This window comes from Heterocephalus glaber, unplaced genomic scaffold (genome assembly GCF_053883595.1).
Source record: "Heterocephalus glaber isolate CG9 unplaced genomic scaffold, H.glaber_assembly_v1.0 deba00001724, whole genome shotgun sequence".
NCBI classification, from domain to species: domain Eukaryota; kingdom Metazoa; phylum Chordata; class Mammalia; order Rodentia; family Bathyergidae; genus Heterocephalus; species Heterocephalus glaber.
In genome coordinates, this window is record NW_028258435.1 from 1,015,235 (window position 1) to 1,032,573 (window position 17,339).

A 17,339-nucleotide genomic window follows, 5' to 3' on the forward strand; every position below is an offset into this window, starting at 1 on the left:
GTGTGACCCAGCAGTCCCTCTTCTGTGTGTGACCCGAGGGAAGTGCAGTTAAATGAGTAATATATATTGCATACTGAAAAATAATAGATTCTAATATTGTTGAATATTAAAGAATTTTATGTATTTTTGTAATTGAAATACACAGAATTTGCCTTTGGGGTTAGAAATGGTGTTTTTAATGAATTGCCTTTGAAATTCACTGTGCTTTTCCGATCTACTTTATCTTAAACGGGTCATAAATTGAAGAGTCTGTTTTCAGCAGATGCAAAGCTCTGAGTTACAAATGATCTTTTCTCGCTCATTCTGTAATTAAAGTGTGATTTCATTTAGAATTATTAAAGACCCCAAGGTCTGTAAGCTAAAGAAAAATCAAACTTTGTCTCTGTGGCTGATTAATTGCACTATTTAATATTCTATTGACAGCTGCACTTGAATAGGGAGAGACCATAAATCCATTGACATTTAGTACAACATGCTTTATTTTCTCTAGCTACAGCAAAGAATCATTCCTGATCAGGACCAGCTGATGGTGACAGCTCTGGAGTGCATTTACAGCTGTGTGCGCAGCGACCAGCTCCCCCTATGCTATGGCATCTTGGAGTGTCTGCCACAGAGAGGGTGCGGGTAAGGGGCTGTCGTGTGCCGTCCTTTCATTCTGACAGTTAAAACAAAATACTGCTTTCTCAAGTGTTTGTCATGGAGAGATTGGGGACTATTCAAAAAATATAAAAAAGAAAATAAAATCATGTGCTATCCTGTTGTCTGCTGGTAATCTGTTTTACCAATTTATAAGAAGTTCTGTATTTTTAACTGTAACTACATTTGTTTTACTATGATTGTGTTAAACTTGATAATTATCCATTTAAACAAAAAATACCACCACCACAACAAAAATACATTTAAAAAGTGGATTGATAGTGATTTATTTGGCTTTAAGTTGTAAATTTAATTAAGCATTTTTCATATTTATAGGATAATTGTATTTGTGAATTTTTTGTTCTGGGTCTTTACCTATAGTAGTCTTTTTAAGTTGTAATGGATGAGTGTTTATTATTTTTAAGTACTTTTTGTTTAAATGGAAATTTATATTGTATGCTTTTGGATTATTTAGTTGTATGCAAATCAAATTTTATTTTCTCTTCAGAAGTGAAGTAGCAGTCATTCCTTTACTCTCTTTTTAAATCTAGTACATATTATGAGTTTGACATCTGGAGAAGAATACATGATGCTCACAACATGTGAAAAGGCACTGAATGAAAACTCACACCTGTTTCTAAGCCTTTGTGACTCTAGCCAAGTTGCTTAACTTCTCTGCTCATTTGCAGAAAAGACATTTGGACAAGAAAGCTCTTTACTTTGTTTTCTCTTTCCCTTTGCTCTTTTTCTTATCACCTTTTTTCAAGAAAATCTTTTTTTAATGAAGCAAATGATAGCAATCTCCAGTTTTATAATCACTGTGAAATAATTGTTCATGCAGTCATTAACAGTACTGAAATCAGGCAAAAGATTAATGGTTAAAGATTAATTTGCATGTTAACAGAGTATTAGTCCAGCAACTAATTTTTTTGATTCTAATTTTAAAGGTGGAAAAAATTTTTGAATGGTGAAATTGACTTTAATAAATCGAGGCCTGATTGCCATTATCCTAACTAATCAAAGTGGTGTGACTCATGGTCAGACCACTTGACTTTATATGCCCTGATGCAGTGTAGCATGAAGTTGGTTTTGCAGCCTCCCTTCCGAAGCAGTTGCACTGAAATTGTTCACCAGAGTCTGACCTATAGACTGAGCTTCTAATTTACAGTTACTACAGGGAATAGAAGAACACGTTTAATAACACCATGAAGGAAACAACAAATGCAGAATGCAGGATGTTCTATAAGTTAACTGATCTTTTCACTGTAAAAAGTGACATTTAGAAAAACAAATTGTTGGAAAGGTATAATTGTAAAATAAAGGAGTCCCAAGGAACACGGTCCCTTTCTAATTTTAAAATATGATGTATGAACACAGTTGAAATCAGGCAACTGTAAGATTTATAATATATACATACATGTTTGCCCACTTTCTCCATCTTTAAATACCTTCTTCAAAAAAGCAGATACTTTGATAGATAATTTCTCTTGTCTTTGCCTGCCTCCTTTTAAATATTACACTCATGTTGTTATTTACTAACTTTGCAATTTTAGATCACTGTTGACTTCCTTTTATGGAAATCCATTCCCTTCTCCGTATCTATTCCTTCTACCACTTTTTAAATTAAACAAAAGGAGGAACACATGGGCTTTGTTAAAGACAAAGCTAGATGGAGTGCGTGACTGCAATATGCATCAGTCTGGGCTCAGGACCCTTACATAGGGGAGGTAAATCACAGGGAGACCTAGCATCTCTTTGTTACTGTGCAGGTGCGACAGACCACAGGCTGCCACTGCTCCCGGGCCAGTGAGGCTTTGAGGACCAAGGCCTTAGGTAGGCAGTGAGGGGCAGGAAAAAGTACCACATCAGTGCGACTCTGTAGCAGAGTCACTGCCCACAACTAAAAAGCCTTATATTGTCCACTGGTCAACTGAGTGCGAGGCTTCCTCCTGATAGCACCCAGTGAGCCGTAGTGGTCAGCAGCCTCTTCCTTGGTGAGGCCAGAGAGAAATCCAGCACTTCCTCCAACAGCATGATGCCCTCTCTCGTTCCAAGTCAAAACCTTGACTTCCAACTTCCATGTAGAAAAGACAGTCACTTATTTAACCTAATTAAGTTTCCATGTATCTTACCTAGTATCTTAGTTAGTTTTCTCTCATTGGTGAGACAAAATACCTGACACCTACAAGTTAAGGGAGGAAAGGTTTATTTAGCTCACAGTTTGTGGAGATTTTAGTTCATAATTGGCTGACTCCAAGGCAGGATGGCACATGGTAGGGGGACATCGTACAGGAGAAACAGTTCATGAAACTCAGAAGATAGTAAAAGCAAGAAGGGACCTAAACAGTGTCTTTCTGTCCCTTTTATCTTATCCGGACTACTTAGGGTGGATGGTGCCCTTGAGCTTAGCTTTGCACCATGAATCAATCACACACTCTAGATCCAGCCACCTTTGAAAAACAACCCACCAAGATTGCATCAGGCTTTTAGGGGAACATCTAGACACAATCCATAACATTGTGCTCCTGGGCCCCCAAAGTCTCATGCACATCTCTATGCAAAAAAATTATTTAGTCCACCTCCAAGAGTTGCCAAAGTCCTAACAATTTTATCATTGCTTAAAAGTCCAAGTCCCATGTCTCCTATGAGATTTAAGGCAAACTCTTAGCTGCAAGCCCCTATACAAATGAAAGTTAAACACTTCCAAAGTTCAGTGGCACAAGATAAACATTTCCACCCCAAAAGTTACAAATGGAGATACAAAGTAATGGGAACAAAGCAAGTAAATCCAGCAGGGCAAACATTAAGTCCTGACAATCTGTGGCAAGTTATAAATTCCAAAGTGCTTGCGTGGCCCCACCCCTATACCATTGCTGGTGAGTGTAGCTCCCATGGCTTCTCTCTGGGGCTGGCTCTGCTCCCTCCTTGCAGTTTTCCTCAGACGAACCACATTCCTGGCTTCTCCAAACTTTTCAGGTCTGCACTACACCTTCAGCTTCACACCCACAGCTTCACACATTGCCCTCAAGGGCACGCTGCCTGGCCTCCCAGGCCTTCTTCTGAAATCTGGGTGGAAACCTTCCTGACCCCACAGCTTTTGCGTTGTGCATGAGCCTAAAACCAGTGGCACATGGATGACATCAAGGTTGGCCACCAGCTAGAGCAGTAGCTGGGCTTCCTTCTCTCTTTGCTGCAGGGGTCCAGTGCCTATGAACCAAATCCTGAGGAACAACTTCCCTCTGGAACATGGTACTCTGGGGCTCTCTTCTCAAAGCAAAGTCTTTCACTTATGCAATTTCGGGGCAGTTTCCTGCTGCTTCTTGTGGTGCCCTCCGGCCATCTTTTCTCAGGCCAGTTCCTTCTCAGTGGTCAAGATTGCCTCTGCTCTATCTTTGCAGTCCTCTGTTCTGTCTTTGCAGTCCAGAGCTTCTTTTCTAGCCAGACTCAAAATGTTTTAAATCATCCTGCTGGGATCTTTACTTTTGATTCTTAACATAATTTTGGGTAAAATCCCCCAACAGTAGCCATGCCACAGCCTCAACATTAGACTGCATTGAAACTTCTTCTGCGAGATGAATTAGTCCATCACCCTTAATTTCAGTCTCAGGCAAAGTCTCTGGACACGAGTAAAATACAGACAAACTTTCTGCCCAGGCATAACACACATTGTCTAGAGTCCAGCAGCTAATTCAATCCTTCTTCTGAGCAGAAACCTCCTGAGCCGGGTCTTTACCAGCAGCATTTCTATCAGCATTCTGTTCTTCTGAGCTCTGACCAGAATCTCTCATCAAGTACTGCCTAAGGTGTCCCAACTCTGCTTTTTAAGCTGGCATCTCCAAACCTTTCCAGACTCTTTTCACAGGCCACTCTCAAAGGCTTCTGAACCAACAGTCAGGTATAGTCACAGCAGTGACTCTACTTCTCTGGCACTAAATTCCGTCTTAGTTACTTTTCTCTCGTTGCTGAGACAAAATACCCGACACCCACAAGTTAAGGGAGGATAGGTTTATTTAGCTCACAGTTTGTAGAGGTTTCAGTTCATAGTTGGCTGACTCCAAGGCAGAGTGGATGGCAGAGGGGCATCACAGAGGAGAAACCGTTCATGGAACACAGAAGACAGCAAAAGCAGTAAGGGATCAGTGTCTTTCTGCTCCTTTTATCTTATTCTGACTACTTAGGGTGGGTAGTGCCCTTGAGCCTAGCATTGCAGCATGAATCAATTCCAGCGTCACACACTCCAGATCCAGCCACCTCTGAAAGAACCCCTCCTATGACCGAATGAGGCTTTGGGGGGACATCTAAACACAAGCCATAACACCTAGGCAGCATATTCCATCTGGCTGAAAAAATTCTTTAGCCATGTACTTGTGATTGCCGATCACAGCTTAGGAAATTTATTGCATTCTTCACTATCCATGATGAATGTTACAAAATGATAATTTTAAAAATATGACTGCTGAGTGGTATGTTAATTGCAGTTAGCCCTAATGAATGCCTTCGGAAGGCCTTTATAGATTCTGCCCCATTTATCACTGTGGTTCAAAGTCTAAAATTTGTTTTAAAGAGACAGTGTAATCTGTGTAGTTTGTGCTCAATAGTTGTCTTATAGAATTAGAGCAGGGCCGACTGATCATTTTAAAAATAATGCAGTTTTGTGTTTATGTTAGGACATTAACAGATGTCCAAGGGTAGGCACAGATTTTTATTTGGGTTTCTTTTTTTTTTCCATTTAGTTTATTGGTACATTTTAGATATACAATACAGTTACATTCAGCCTTGGGATCTTGTACCTTTACATGATGTATCTTAGTTCTTATTTTTTCCCCATTTCCCTGCCCTCCCTTCACCCCCTCCACCCTTCCCTATTTACAAAAACTTTGCTTCCATGTTTTTCCTTTTCTCGTGTTTTTTTCTTTTCCCTTATTTCCTTTCCCCTTCCCCTCCCACTTCCTGTATTCCTTTAAACATTTTCTTCCTACTTCACAATATTAATTATACATTTTGATTCTTATTTACATTCTTAGTTTTTCACACCAGAGAAACTATTTGGTATTTACACATGTGTGTGCTATTTATTTCATTTAAAAATGAAATAAATTTAATTTCATTAAGAAACTTAATGAACTTAACTTCATTTAAGAATGAAATGAAATTTATTTCATTAAGAATTTAATGGACTCAATGTGCATCCACTTAGCTATAAATGTCTCTAGTGTCTCATTCTTTATGGCTGAGTAGTACTCCATTTAATAACAAAACCACATCTTCTTTATCCAGTCTCCAGTTGATGGGCACTTGGACTGTTTCCAAGTTTTAGCTATTACAAACTGTGCCGCTATAAACATGGGTGCGCATATATCACTGTGGTATGATTCTTTTAATTCTCTTGGGAAGATAGCCAGCAGCAGGATAGCGGGGTCAAATGGGACTTCCCGTCCTAGTTCTTTGAGGTATCTCCACACTGATTTCCACAGTGGTTGCACCAGTCTGCACTCCCACCAGCAATGGAGAAGGGTTCCTTTCTCCCCACACCCCCGCCAGCATTTGTTATTGGTTGATTTCTTGATAGCAGCCATTCTTTCTGGGGTGAGGTGGAATCTCAGTGTTGTTTTCATCTGCATCTCTTGAATGACCAGTGATGTTGAACATTTTTTCATATATTTGTTTGCTGCTTTTACTTCCTTGTCTGAGAAATGTCTGTTCATTTCAGATGCCCATTTTTGAATTGGGTCTTTATATTTGGGGGGTCTGATTTTTTCAGTTCTTTTTTTTTTTTTTTTTTTGGTACCGGGGATTGAACTCGGGACCTTGTGCTTGTGAGGCAGGCGCCGGAACCGCTGAGCTAAATCCCCGGCCCTTTCAGTTCTTTATGTATTCTAGACAGTAGTCCTTTGTCTGAGGAACAGTTGGTAAAATATTTTTCCCACATTGTAGGTTGTCTCTTAGCTCTGTTGGTGATTTTTCTTTCAGTGCATAAGCTTTTTAATAAGATGAGATCCCAGTTGTTCATTCTTTGTGCTAGTTCTCATGCTACGGAGGATTTGTTCATAAAGTCCTTTCCTGTGCCAGTGTCTTCAAGAGTTCTACCTAATTTATCTTCCATCAAGTTTAGTGTTTCTGTTTTAATATTTAGATCTTTAATCCACTTCAATTTTAGTTTAATGCTTGGTGAAAGACAGGGGTCTAGTTTTAATCTTTGTCAGGTTGAAATCCAGTTTTTCCAACACCATTTGTTAAAGAAGCTATCTTTCCTCCAGTGAGGATGGTTGGCTCCTTTGTCAAAGATGAGGTAGCTGAGTATGTCTGGAGTTGTTTCTGTATCTTCTTATCTATTCCACTGATCCTCAGGTCTGTTTCTTTGCCAGTACCATGCTGTTTTAATCACAGTGGCCTTGTAGTACAGTTTCTAGTTGGGAATTGTGATACCCTCTGCCATGACTCTGTTGCCTAGAATTGATTTTGCTATTCTGGGACTCTTCTGGTTCCAGATGAACTTTTGGATTGTTTTCTCTAGTTCTGTGAAATATGCTGTTGGGATTTCAATCGGGATTGCATTGAATTTGTATAGCAGTTTTGGAAATATGGCCATTTTCACGATATTGGTTCTTCCTACCCAGGAAGAGGGGATGTCTTTCCATTTTCTTATATCCTCTTTGATCTTTTTTTTCAGAGTGCTCTAGTTCTCATTGCAGAGGTCTTTTGCTTCCTTTGTTAGATTGATTCCTAAATATTTCACTTTTTGGATGCTATTGTGAAAGGGATTGTTTCCCTAATTTCTCTTTCAGTGAGTCTGTTATTTGTGTACAAGAAGGCTATTGATTTTTGAGTGTTGACCTTGTATTCAGCTACTCTACTGAATCTGTCAATTAAGTCTAGAAGTCTTTTGGCAGTGTTTTTTGGATCTTCTATATAGAGTATCATATCTTCAACAAATAATGATAGTTTAACTTCTTCCTTTCCTATCTTGATTCCTTTTATTTCTTTCTCTTGTCTACTTGCTGTGGCTAATGTTTCCAAAACTGTATTGAACAGGAGTTGTGATAGTGGACATTCTTGTCTTGTTCCTGATTTTAGCGTGAAGGTTTTCAGTTTTTGACCATTTAGTGTGATGTTGGCTGTTTGTTTTTCATAGATAGCCTTAATCAGGTTGAGGTAGAGACCATCTATTCCAATTTTCTGCAGGGCTTTTATCATGAATGGGTGTTGGATTTTATTGAATGCTTTTTCTGAATCTATTGAGATGATCATGTGGTTTTTGTCCTTGACTCTGTTAATATAGTACATTACATTTATTGATTTACATATGTTGAACCATCCTTGCATCCCTGGGATAAATCTGACTTGGTCAGGGTGTATGATCTGCTTGATGACCCTCTGTATTCTGTTTGTCATTATCTTATTGAGGAATTTTGCATCTATGTTCATTAGGGAGATTGGCCTGTAGTTCTCTTTTTCGGTTGGGTCTTGCCCTGGTTTTGGAATCAAACACTTACTTCCAGGAATGAATTCGGGAGTATTGCTTCCCTTTCAATTTCATTGAAAAATTTAAAGAGTAGTGGCAATAGTTCTGTAAATGTTTTGTAGAATTCAGCAGTGAAGCCATCAGGACCTGGGTTTTTCTTTGTTTGTAGATTTTTAATTACTTTTTCAATTTCACTGATTGTAACTGGGGTGTTTAGAATTTTTATATCTTCTTTGTTCAACTTTGGTAATTCACATGTATCTAAGAATCTGTCCATTTCTTCTGTGTTTTCCATTTTATTAGAGCACAGGTTCTTGAAGTAGGTGCTGATGATCCTCTGGATTTCTGCTGGGTCTGTTGTGACTACACGTTTTCATTCCTAATTGCATGGATTTGAGCCTTTTCTTTCCTTTTTTTCATCAGGTTGGCCAAGAGTTTATTGATTTTATTATTTGGGCTTATTAACAAGCTCCAAGGCCTTGCTAGAGCTAAGCTAGAACGCCGTTGGGAAGGCACCTAAGTGCCAGGTGTGGTGTTCTGGGGCCATGGTGGCTGGACCAAGAGCCTTGTAGCTTGGCAGAGGGTCTCCAGAGTTGCTGTGCTCTTCTGCAGATCCCCTGTTCACTTGCACGTGTGTTGGTGCCACACCTACCCCACCAGGGGCCGTTCCCGTTTATTTGTGAGCCTTTCACCATAGTGGGTCTTAGTCTGCTATCCACCGGCTTCCTCAGAAGGGGTTTGCTGTTTATGTTCCTGGCCTTCCAGCAGTTGCCCCTCTGAAGTCTCTGCTGCTGTCTGGTTTCTCACAGTTGAAGTGGATGTGCTTCTGCCGGAGCAGAGGCCATGCCGTGTGGAACTGCCCTGAGCTGTTGTGGGTACGACCCCAAAGGCCTTCGCTCGGGAGGTCACAGGGGAGCGCAGCCACAGGGCTGTGTGTCCTCCTGTGCTTCTGGTCAAAAGTACAGTGATAAACCGTGGGCTTGCCTTTTACTGCTTCTTGAAAAGATAAAAAGACAACATTGATTTAAAATTCTGTTTTGCCTCAATGAACTAAACCAAATTGTCTCAGAAAGCACTGCTGTCTGTTAATCTGTGGTAGGTGATGTTCCCCTCCAGGGTCTTTAATCCTCATCTCTTGCATCATGAAACCTGTTGAGTGAACTTAGGAGAGAAGCCTGACAGGCCACCTGCCGAGCGTAGTAGTGTTCTGTGTGTGAGGTGTAAGAGAAACGTCATCTTTCCCACTTAATGGAGTTTGTGTTTCATTAAAATTAATTTTAGTTTTCACTTCCTTTGTTCTTCAGTCAGAAGACACAGGTAACCTCAGCTCTTCACGACAGGGTGGACCAGCTGCAAAGGATTCTCAGGTGAGCGAAGGGGCAGCCTTTAGGCTCTGAGGTGAGTGGGGGCCCCTCTTCCCCAGCGCGGCCTGAAGCCTGTCAGCGCCATTCCTCCGGCCCTCAGCTTCATGTGACCCTGTCTGCGGGTCCCTCAGCCAGCTCTAGGGTTGAGGACAGCATGGGCTCAACGCTCATGCCCTGTGCTCAGATCTGCATTCGCCACCCACTTGCTGGCCAGGAGACATTGGAAGGCAGGGTTTCCTTTGCCGTGACATCTAACTCAGCAGTTTTAAAAATTCATATTAGATTGAGCATGTAAGTCCCCTGCACAATATCAGGCACACAAGAAAAATTAATTTTTGCAGCAGTTGCTGCAACTAGCAGGCGACAGTGTGCATTGTTCTCCTAACTCTTTTGGGAACAATGTATTTATCAACTATTTAGATGACTTGGAACTGGCAGAGCCTGCCTGCGACTCTAGTGGTCTTCTTTACCGGTACGGTGAGACCTTGAGCCCGCTCTCTGGGAGACTGAACTATTCCTCATTTGCCATTTAGGAAGTCTAATACTGTTTCCTTTAGTTATTATATATATATAAGTATATTATTTGTAAATATAAATAAAACTTAAAATTATAAACTTTGTTCTTTTAACATATATAATTATAGAAATTACACATACCATCACTTTATTACTTGTAATGTATATAGTACCATATAATTTGGAGTCTAGTAATTAGAGGAATTTTATTCACTCAAATTAGGGGTAAAAACGTAAGTTGCATTTAAGGGAACCAAGTATTTCTGTGTGTCATAATATGTGAGTGCAGCAAAGAATGAACTGTTCAGTTTCCTCCGGGTTTCTGCTTGTCATTAGCCTGATCCTCATGATTCTGCGCTGTGAAAATGGTGCAGGCATGTTTCGTTAAAAGTGTTTGGTAAATCAAGCTCTTCCTTTGGCTTGTCCCTCCTCCCTTGGCCTTGAGGAAAACCTCAGTGTCTCTCGACTAACACTGCATGGCGGAGTCAGCACAGAGTCTTCGCCCACAGATCTACAAGTCGCCCGTTTCCCTAACGAGACCCAGAGAGGATCTCGGTGGGACTCAGGGAAACACAGGCGTGAGTTATTTCCCTGTGTGTCTGCGTGACCAGGGCCATGTTGATGGTCACGTCTGTACCTTAGCGAGCCAGGCACATCCGGAGGTGGAGATGGGATGGGGACCTCAGGGAGCCTCTGGAGACGGGCGTCACACACCCTGTACCTCTGTAATGTGTATTCTTGAGCGACACGGAGCCTGCCGAGCCACTGGGCTCTCACCTCTGAAATTCTTTCCAGCAGCCTTGCAGCCTTGTCTGTATGTGTGAAATAGGACTGTTAGGGGTTAAAACTGGGTATTGAAATTGTACATTTGACTTACTTTACTGACTAGATGCTTTTAGAACAGAGGGAGTTTATGAAAAAAATATTTTGAGATAGACGCATCTTCCTTTTAAAAATATACCATTTAGTCCAAGTGTATAAAAAAAAGAGAAGAAATGGAAACACAGCTTTTGTAAATGGGGAGGGGAAAAAGGTTGGAAAGCAGGGAGGGAAGTGGGGAAAAAATAGAAGAATTAAGATGTATTATATACAGGTACAAATCCCCTGTGATGAACATGATCATTATGTATGGCAAACATGTACTAATAAAAAAATAAATAAAATAAAATTTAAAAATAAAAAGAAAAGTAAGGAAAAATAAGATTTGATATGTAATTATGAGCTCTGTTGCTAGTGAGAATTAATGTAATAACATATATAAAATTGTACTATACGATAACCTTTCTTTAAAAATACTAAACACTAAGGTATTATTTATATGCTTAAGCTTCTTTCCTTATTTTTGTTTGGCAGCAAGATTTTTAACAATTCCTCTTCTGCTTACAGTGTGTCAGAGATTTTGGAAAAACATGGAATTGAGAAGCCGATTTCCTTCGTTAAAGACACTCAGGCCAGCGCGGAAGAGGCGCGCAAGCTGATGGTGAGGCTGACCAGGCACACAGGGCGGAAGTGAGTTCATAAACCACGCATGGGTGCTTGCGTGCGGTGGCTTTGTGTTGCTCGTTTCTTCGTGGACAACTTCTGTGAGTCCTAATTGGCTCGCATTTGATGGTGCGGTTTGCCAAGTTTTGATAGTGCATGTACTGTTGCTGGACAAGGACACTGAGTGTCCACCAGCCCTCAGGTGTTCCCCTTGCTTCTGTATGATCTTTCCCCTCCTGCTGGTCATCAAGCCCCCGACCTCTCAGCAGGCTACTGCTGGTCTCTTCCCCCGCTTTGAACATCACTTTGTATTTGTTAGATTTGTGTAATTGTATGTTGTTGTTTTTGTTTGGCTCCTTACACTCAAGGTCATTATTTTCATCCATGTCATTTCATGAATCAGTTATTTATTCCTTTTTATTTGCCAAATAACATACGGATTTATCTTACTATGTTTATCCACTCCCCTGTGTTTAAGGACACTTGGGTTGATTTGATCTTTTTACAAATACAGCCACCATGAATATTTGCATACAAGTTTTTTGTATGGGCTCACCCTTGAATTTCTCTTGGATAAACACCTGAAAGTGGAGTGGCAGTTGGCTGATGCTTACCTAACAATAGCAACAAAACCTGCCAAGCTGCTTTCCAGGCATCTGTTCCCTTTTCCTTTGGAACCAGCCTTGTAGGAGAGTTTCAGTTGCTCGCCCTGCCTCCACACCCAGGTGTGGTCAGTCTTCTGAGGAGAGCAATGTATTAGGTGTGTGATGATGTCGGATTTTAGCTAGTGCTGTGGGAGCCTCTACCTATGCTAATCTGCATGTGCATGTGCTGTCTGCCTGCTCTAACAGGCTGAGCTGCTTGTGTTCTTATTGAGTGTGAGTTTTCTTCCATGATCACTATATATGTTCCTCACGACACATATGTGCTTTGTAGCTATTTTCTCCCATTTTTTCTTGTCATTCTCTGATCTGTTTTGAAATCGTACTGAAAAATCAAATTCTTTTGAATGAATTTTTTTTTTAATAGTGTTTTTGTTAATCTAAGAAATGTTTGCCTCACTGTTTACTTTTTCTAGCAAAGTTTTTAGTTTTATACTTAGATTCTTTTTTTTGTTTGTTTTGGTACCGGGGATTGAACTCAGGACTTCCCGCTTGCAAGGCAGGTGGCGGAACCACTGAGCTAAATCCCAGGCCCTATACTTAGATTCTTAAACCACTTTGAGAGTTTATTTTTGTTTATTGATCAAAATATGGATCAAAAATTTTTTTCCTATGTGAATATTCCAGCACCATTTCTTGAAAATGCTGTCCTCTCTCTACTGAATTGCCTTTTCAACCTTGTTGAAAATCAATTGTCCATATATGTGAGGGCCTACTTTGAATTTTTATTCTGTTCCATTAATTTATTTGTCTTTTTTCCTATAGTATACTGTATCGGTTTTTGTAGGTTTAATAATAAGTCTTGAAATGAGGTAATATTAGACTCCTGACTTTGTTTTGCATTTTCAGATTTGTTTAGCTATGACCATATGCATATTTGGATCAGCTTGTGTGGTGTTATCATTCAGGATTTTGGTAGAGATTGCATTAAATCCACAGATCAATTTTGGGAGTATTTCTGTTCCATATCAATATTCAGTTTTCCATTCCATGAACACATCATGCCTTTCCATTGACTTGGGTCTTTCATTTCTTTCGATGATTTTTTGCTTGCAGTGTGTAGGTCTCATGCTCATTTTGTTGAATTCATCCTTCATTGAATCTATTTAATTTAATTAATTAATTTATTTATTTTTGGTACCAGGGATCAAACTCAGGTCCTTGAGCTTGCACAGCAGGCGGCGAAACCACTGAGCTAAATCCCTGGCCCCATTGAATCCATTTTAAATGGAATTGCATTCTTATTTTCATTCCTTTATTCCTAGTGTGCAGAAATGCATTGTTCTTGTATCTTGTAACCCTCCTGGACTCATTTATTAGCTCAAACAGGTTTCCTTTGCAGGCTCCCTCATCCTGAATGTTGTCGGGAAGCTGCCCGTGTGTGTGTGGAATTTGGGAACAGCAAGGACAGAGGGTGGGTGGGCTGCACAGAGACAGTTTGTGCCCATCACAGAGGCCTGGGCAACATCGCCTGGCCTTCTCTTCCCAGCACTGCCACTCTGCTTCTCTGTGTTGCTTTATATGAATCAAATCAGACACTGGGTGCTCTTACATGTAGTTTTCCCCATTCACACTATAGCATGTGTCCATAATGTTGGCATAACATTAATTTGTTCATTCTCTTTATCATAAAGTGTTTCATTTTGTGTATATAACATATTATATGTTCTGCCTTATGCAGTTTTGGATGATTTCTCAGTTTTGCTTGTTATTAATATTTCTGCGGTGAATAATTTTGCACTTAACCATCTTTTATTTTTCAATTTTTTCTTTTTTTTTTTTGAGACATGTCTCAATGATCTCACTATGTAGTTCAGGATGGCCTTGAACTCACTATGTAGCCCAAGCTGGCCTCAAACTCAGTGTTCCTCCTGCTGCAGCCTCCCAAGTGCTGGGATTGCAGGCATGTGCCATCGTGCCCAGCAATTGTCTTTTAATATATTTATGTGCTTCTTTTGAATACCTGCCTGCCTTGGTTAGAATTGCTGACCTAAAGATCTACCTGAGTTCAACCTTAGGAGATTCTGCTAGTGTATATTCCTCTTAGCAAAGTGTGAACTTAAAGTAAAACTGTCAGTTCTCCCCGAGCTGACCAGTTCCTTCCCTGCAGCCCAGTGAGAATCCCAGCACATGGACGCAGTCCAGTGAGCGCTGCCCAAGTGTAGACTCTTTGTTTGGTCTCAGTGTTATGACTGATACAGAGATGACACTCAGAAAGTATTTTAGGTCCCTCAATAAAAATTTGCTGAATAGACTACTTACTTATTTTATTCTCAATGCAGAAAACAGTTTCTCATTACTCTTAGGCACTCAGAGTTTTCAACTGAATGAGTGTGTGAAACGATAGTAATAGTAAATTTCTAAAAACTAGAACATTTGTGTTTACATTGACTTTTGTCTCTTCATTGTTATCATCTAAAGTAGGATATTTATCCTAATGAAGTTAGATATTTGCTGAGTTTCTCTTAGGTAATTCCTTTAGACCCAGCTACAAGAGAGACAGGAAACCTGAACTTATTAGTTAATATTCACGTTTCTTAATCATGCATTTACTTTTGAATTTTTGTTCCCCTTCTTTTACGAATTTTTTGTTAACTGTAGATTTTGACACACGTGGCCTTGTCTCAGTGTTATGCTTGACACAGGGCTTATGAAGAAAGAGACGTAGTGCCTCCCTGTCAGGTCGGAGAGATTTCCAATTAAGTCACTTCTCAAAAAAGTCTCAGCTCCTGAGGGAGCTAACAGATCATTTTATAGAAAAACTGACAACTGACATTTGAAGGGCATTTCAAGGTAGGTGCTGTCCAGATGGTCAGTAAACAAGCCAGCATATTTTGACCTCTTCGTTCTGGGGTAAGAAAGTAGCAAATCCTTGGTGGCAGGACCTGGATGGTGCCTGATGGGGAACACTGGGCACAGACGCTGACAGGAAGTGGCTGTCAGGACCCGCAGAGAGCAAGGGCTGCCTTAGGGTTCAGGATGCCATGGGAAACTCGATTCTGGACCTGTCACAGGGAGACTTCGGGGAAACGTGGAGAAAGCTGGGAAAGCCCCCTCTGGCAGGTGTGCACAGGATTAAGTAATGAGAGCTCTGCAAAAGACAAATTTAAACATATTTTCTATGTCTAGTTGTTAGGCTTTAGCATTACGGTTTAATCTGAATTTTACAAAAATTGGGTACTAATGAAACAGCATGATACCTGCTCTCCCTCCTGTCTGTAGAGCTAGCTCCACATCTTCCTGGAAAGCTTGCTTGACTTCCCCTTCCTGGAATTCGCCAGCAGTCTCTGTCCACCTCTCCTGCTTGGCCCCTGTCCCTTGCTATAGTTAGTGACAGCCGAGCCTGCGGTCCTCCCTGCACCCTAGTCCCCAGGCAAGGCCGTAGCCACCACACAGCTCCCCTGGGGCTTGCACGTCAGTTGCTCCGCGATGTCGCTGCATGGATGATTTGGAGGTGATTCAGGGGCTTGAGGGTGTCTTCACAGTCACCGTGAGTGTTCAGCGTTTCCAAGATCATGGGGGGTGCTCTTCAGTGGCGAGCCTGGCTGTTGCTGCTGATGCCCTCGCAACCCCACTCAGTTCCTTGTTAACCTGAAGTTAATTGCCAGTCCACAGGATCTCCTCACATGAATACGGATGAGAATTTGGGCCATTCTCCAAGCAGCCAGCTTGAAGGGAATCCTGATGGTTTTATGTATGTTCTGTGTCTTGGCCTTCAAGGCTCTGTTCTTCTGCTTATTCTAATCTGTCGCAAATTCAGGTTTTACCATTTTGAGTGCAATACTGTTTCTTCCTAGAAAACCCAGTTTCCCTCCAAAGCTGTGACTGACACTGTGTTTTTGTTCAGGAGTCTCTGGATGTGCACGCCCCTTGCTTAGTTTCCTCAAATCTTGCTCTTGATTCTTATTTACTGAGTGTGTTCCAAAAAGGGCCATTATAAGTAATGTGCTATAATTTATTTTAATTAGAACCGCTACTTAGGGCCAGCCATGTGTGTGAACACATCACTCCATCTGTCCCTCTGTTGACGCTTCCAGAGGAACAGCTGGGTAGAGAGAACTGAGAGTCAGAGAGATGGAGCCTGGCTCTGACTTGCTCAGCTGCTCTGAGATGGATGCCTGCCACACACCCCGTCTGAAGGGTCCCAGAGAGTTAGGTACCAGGGCCACACTGCGGGAGGCATTCTGTGGATTCTTCTGGACACTTGCAGATATATCAATTTGTTTTACATATCTGCATGTTGAAAAATCATTTTCTCTTATGCATTACTGCAAATGGAACATGAGGAAATGTGTATTTTGTGTAATAAGTATAAAATGGTTGTAGGCTAATGAAGCTTATGAAAAACTTCAGGCAAAGCTGGGTATAATGGCATGTTCCTGTAGTTCCAGTTACTTGGGAGGCTGAGTCAGGAGGATCACTTGAGCCTGAGTTTCAGGTTGGCCTGGGCAACATAGTAAGACCTTATATACAAATCCAAACAAGAAAAATTCTGAGGAAAAATTCTTAAAACTACTTTTCTCATAGGAATTACCCCCAATACATACTTTTTCCATAGTAATAACTATTATAGACACACAAACTAAGACTCTATTTTGAATGGACAGAAATTGGAAATACAACGGACCCTCGAGTTATTACCGGCCCGACATATGAACAACTTGAGTTGTGACTGGAATTTTAGTTTTAACTTACCACCAAAGTCTTGAGTTAAGCTCTGAAGGCCAGCCACTTGTGCTTCCAGGTGGTCTCAGGTACAGATTTAATGTTAAAGAGTTCTGGAAGGAGCATTACAACGTCCTTTCCTGTGTGGGGTCCGTTGAGAAATCCTGGGCCAATGTGTCTCTAAGGACAATGAGATCTGCCTGTGTACAGGAGAGAGACTTTGGAGGCCAATTTCAGTTGACCGACTTGAGTTGCAACCAGCCCTTGCAAACAAATTGAGTTCATAAGTCCCACTATAGTAGTGTTTTTAATGGTATTTCATAAGGCAAAAAAAAAAAAATTCATGAAAAAGAAGCATCATTTGTTGGTATTTGCCAAACACAAAATGGAATCTGCTCTTTCAGGCATTGAGCGTCATTGTTATGTAGCACTTCAAGACTACAAGGGAAACAAAAATGCTGATAGCAGACTTAAATGCATTCTTAGGACCTTGCGCTTGCAAGGCAGGTGCAGAGCTAAATTGCTGGCCCTCACAGGCATTCTTAATTATTG

At 40.8% G+C, this 17,339-nt stretch overlaps 1 protein-coding gene across 3 annotated transcripts in view; it reads left to right on the forward strand.

Annotated features, from left to right (window-relative positions):
* Nbas (NBAS subunit of NRZ tethering complex) overlaps positions 1 to 17,339 on the forward strand; it is a gene marked incomplete at its 5' end in the record, with an annotated part of 266,027 nt that overhangs the window by 107,443 nt on the left and 141,245 nt on the right. For all 3 annotated transcript variants that reach the window (XM_087199614.1, XM_087199615.1, XM_087199616.1), the window contains 3 exon segments: positions 491 to 624; positions 9,403 to 9,465; positions 11,365 to 11,487. In XM_087199614.1, the coding sequence (XP_087055740.1) occupies positions 491 to 624; positions 9,403 to 9,465; positions 11,365 to 11,487 (320 nt within the window).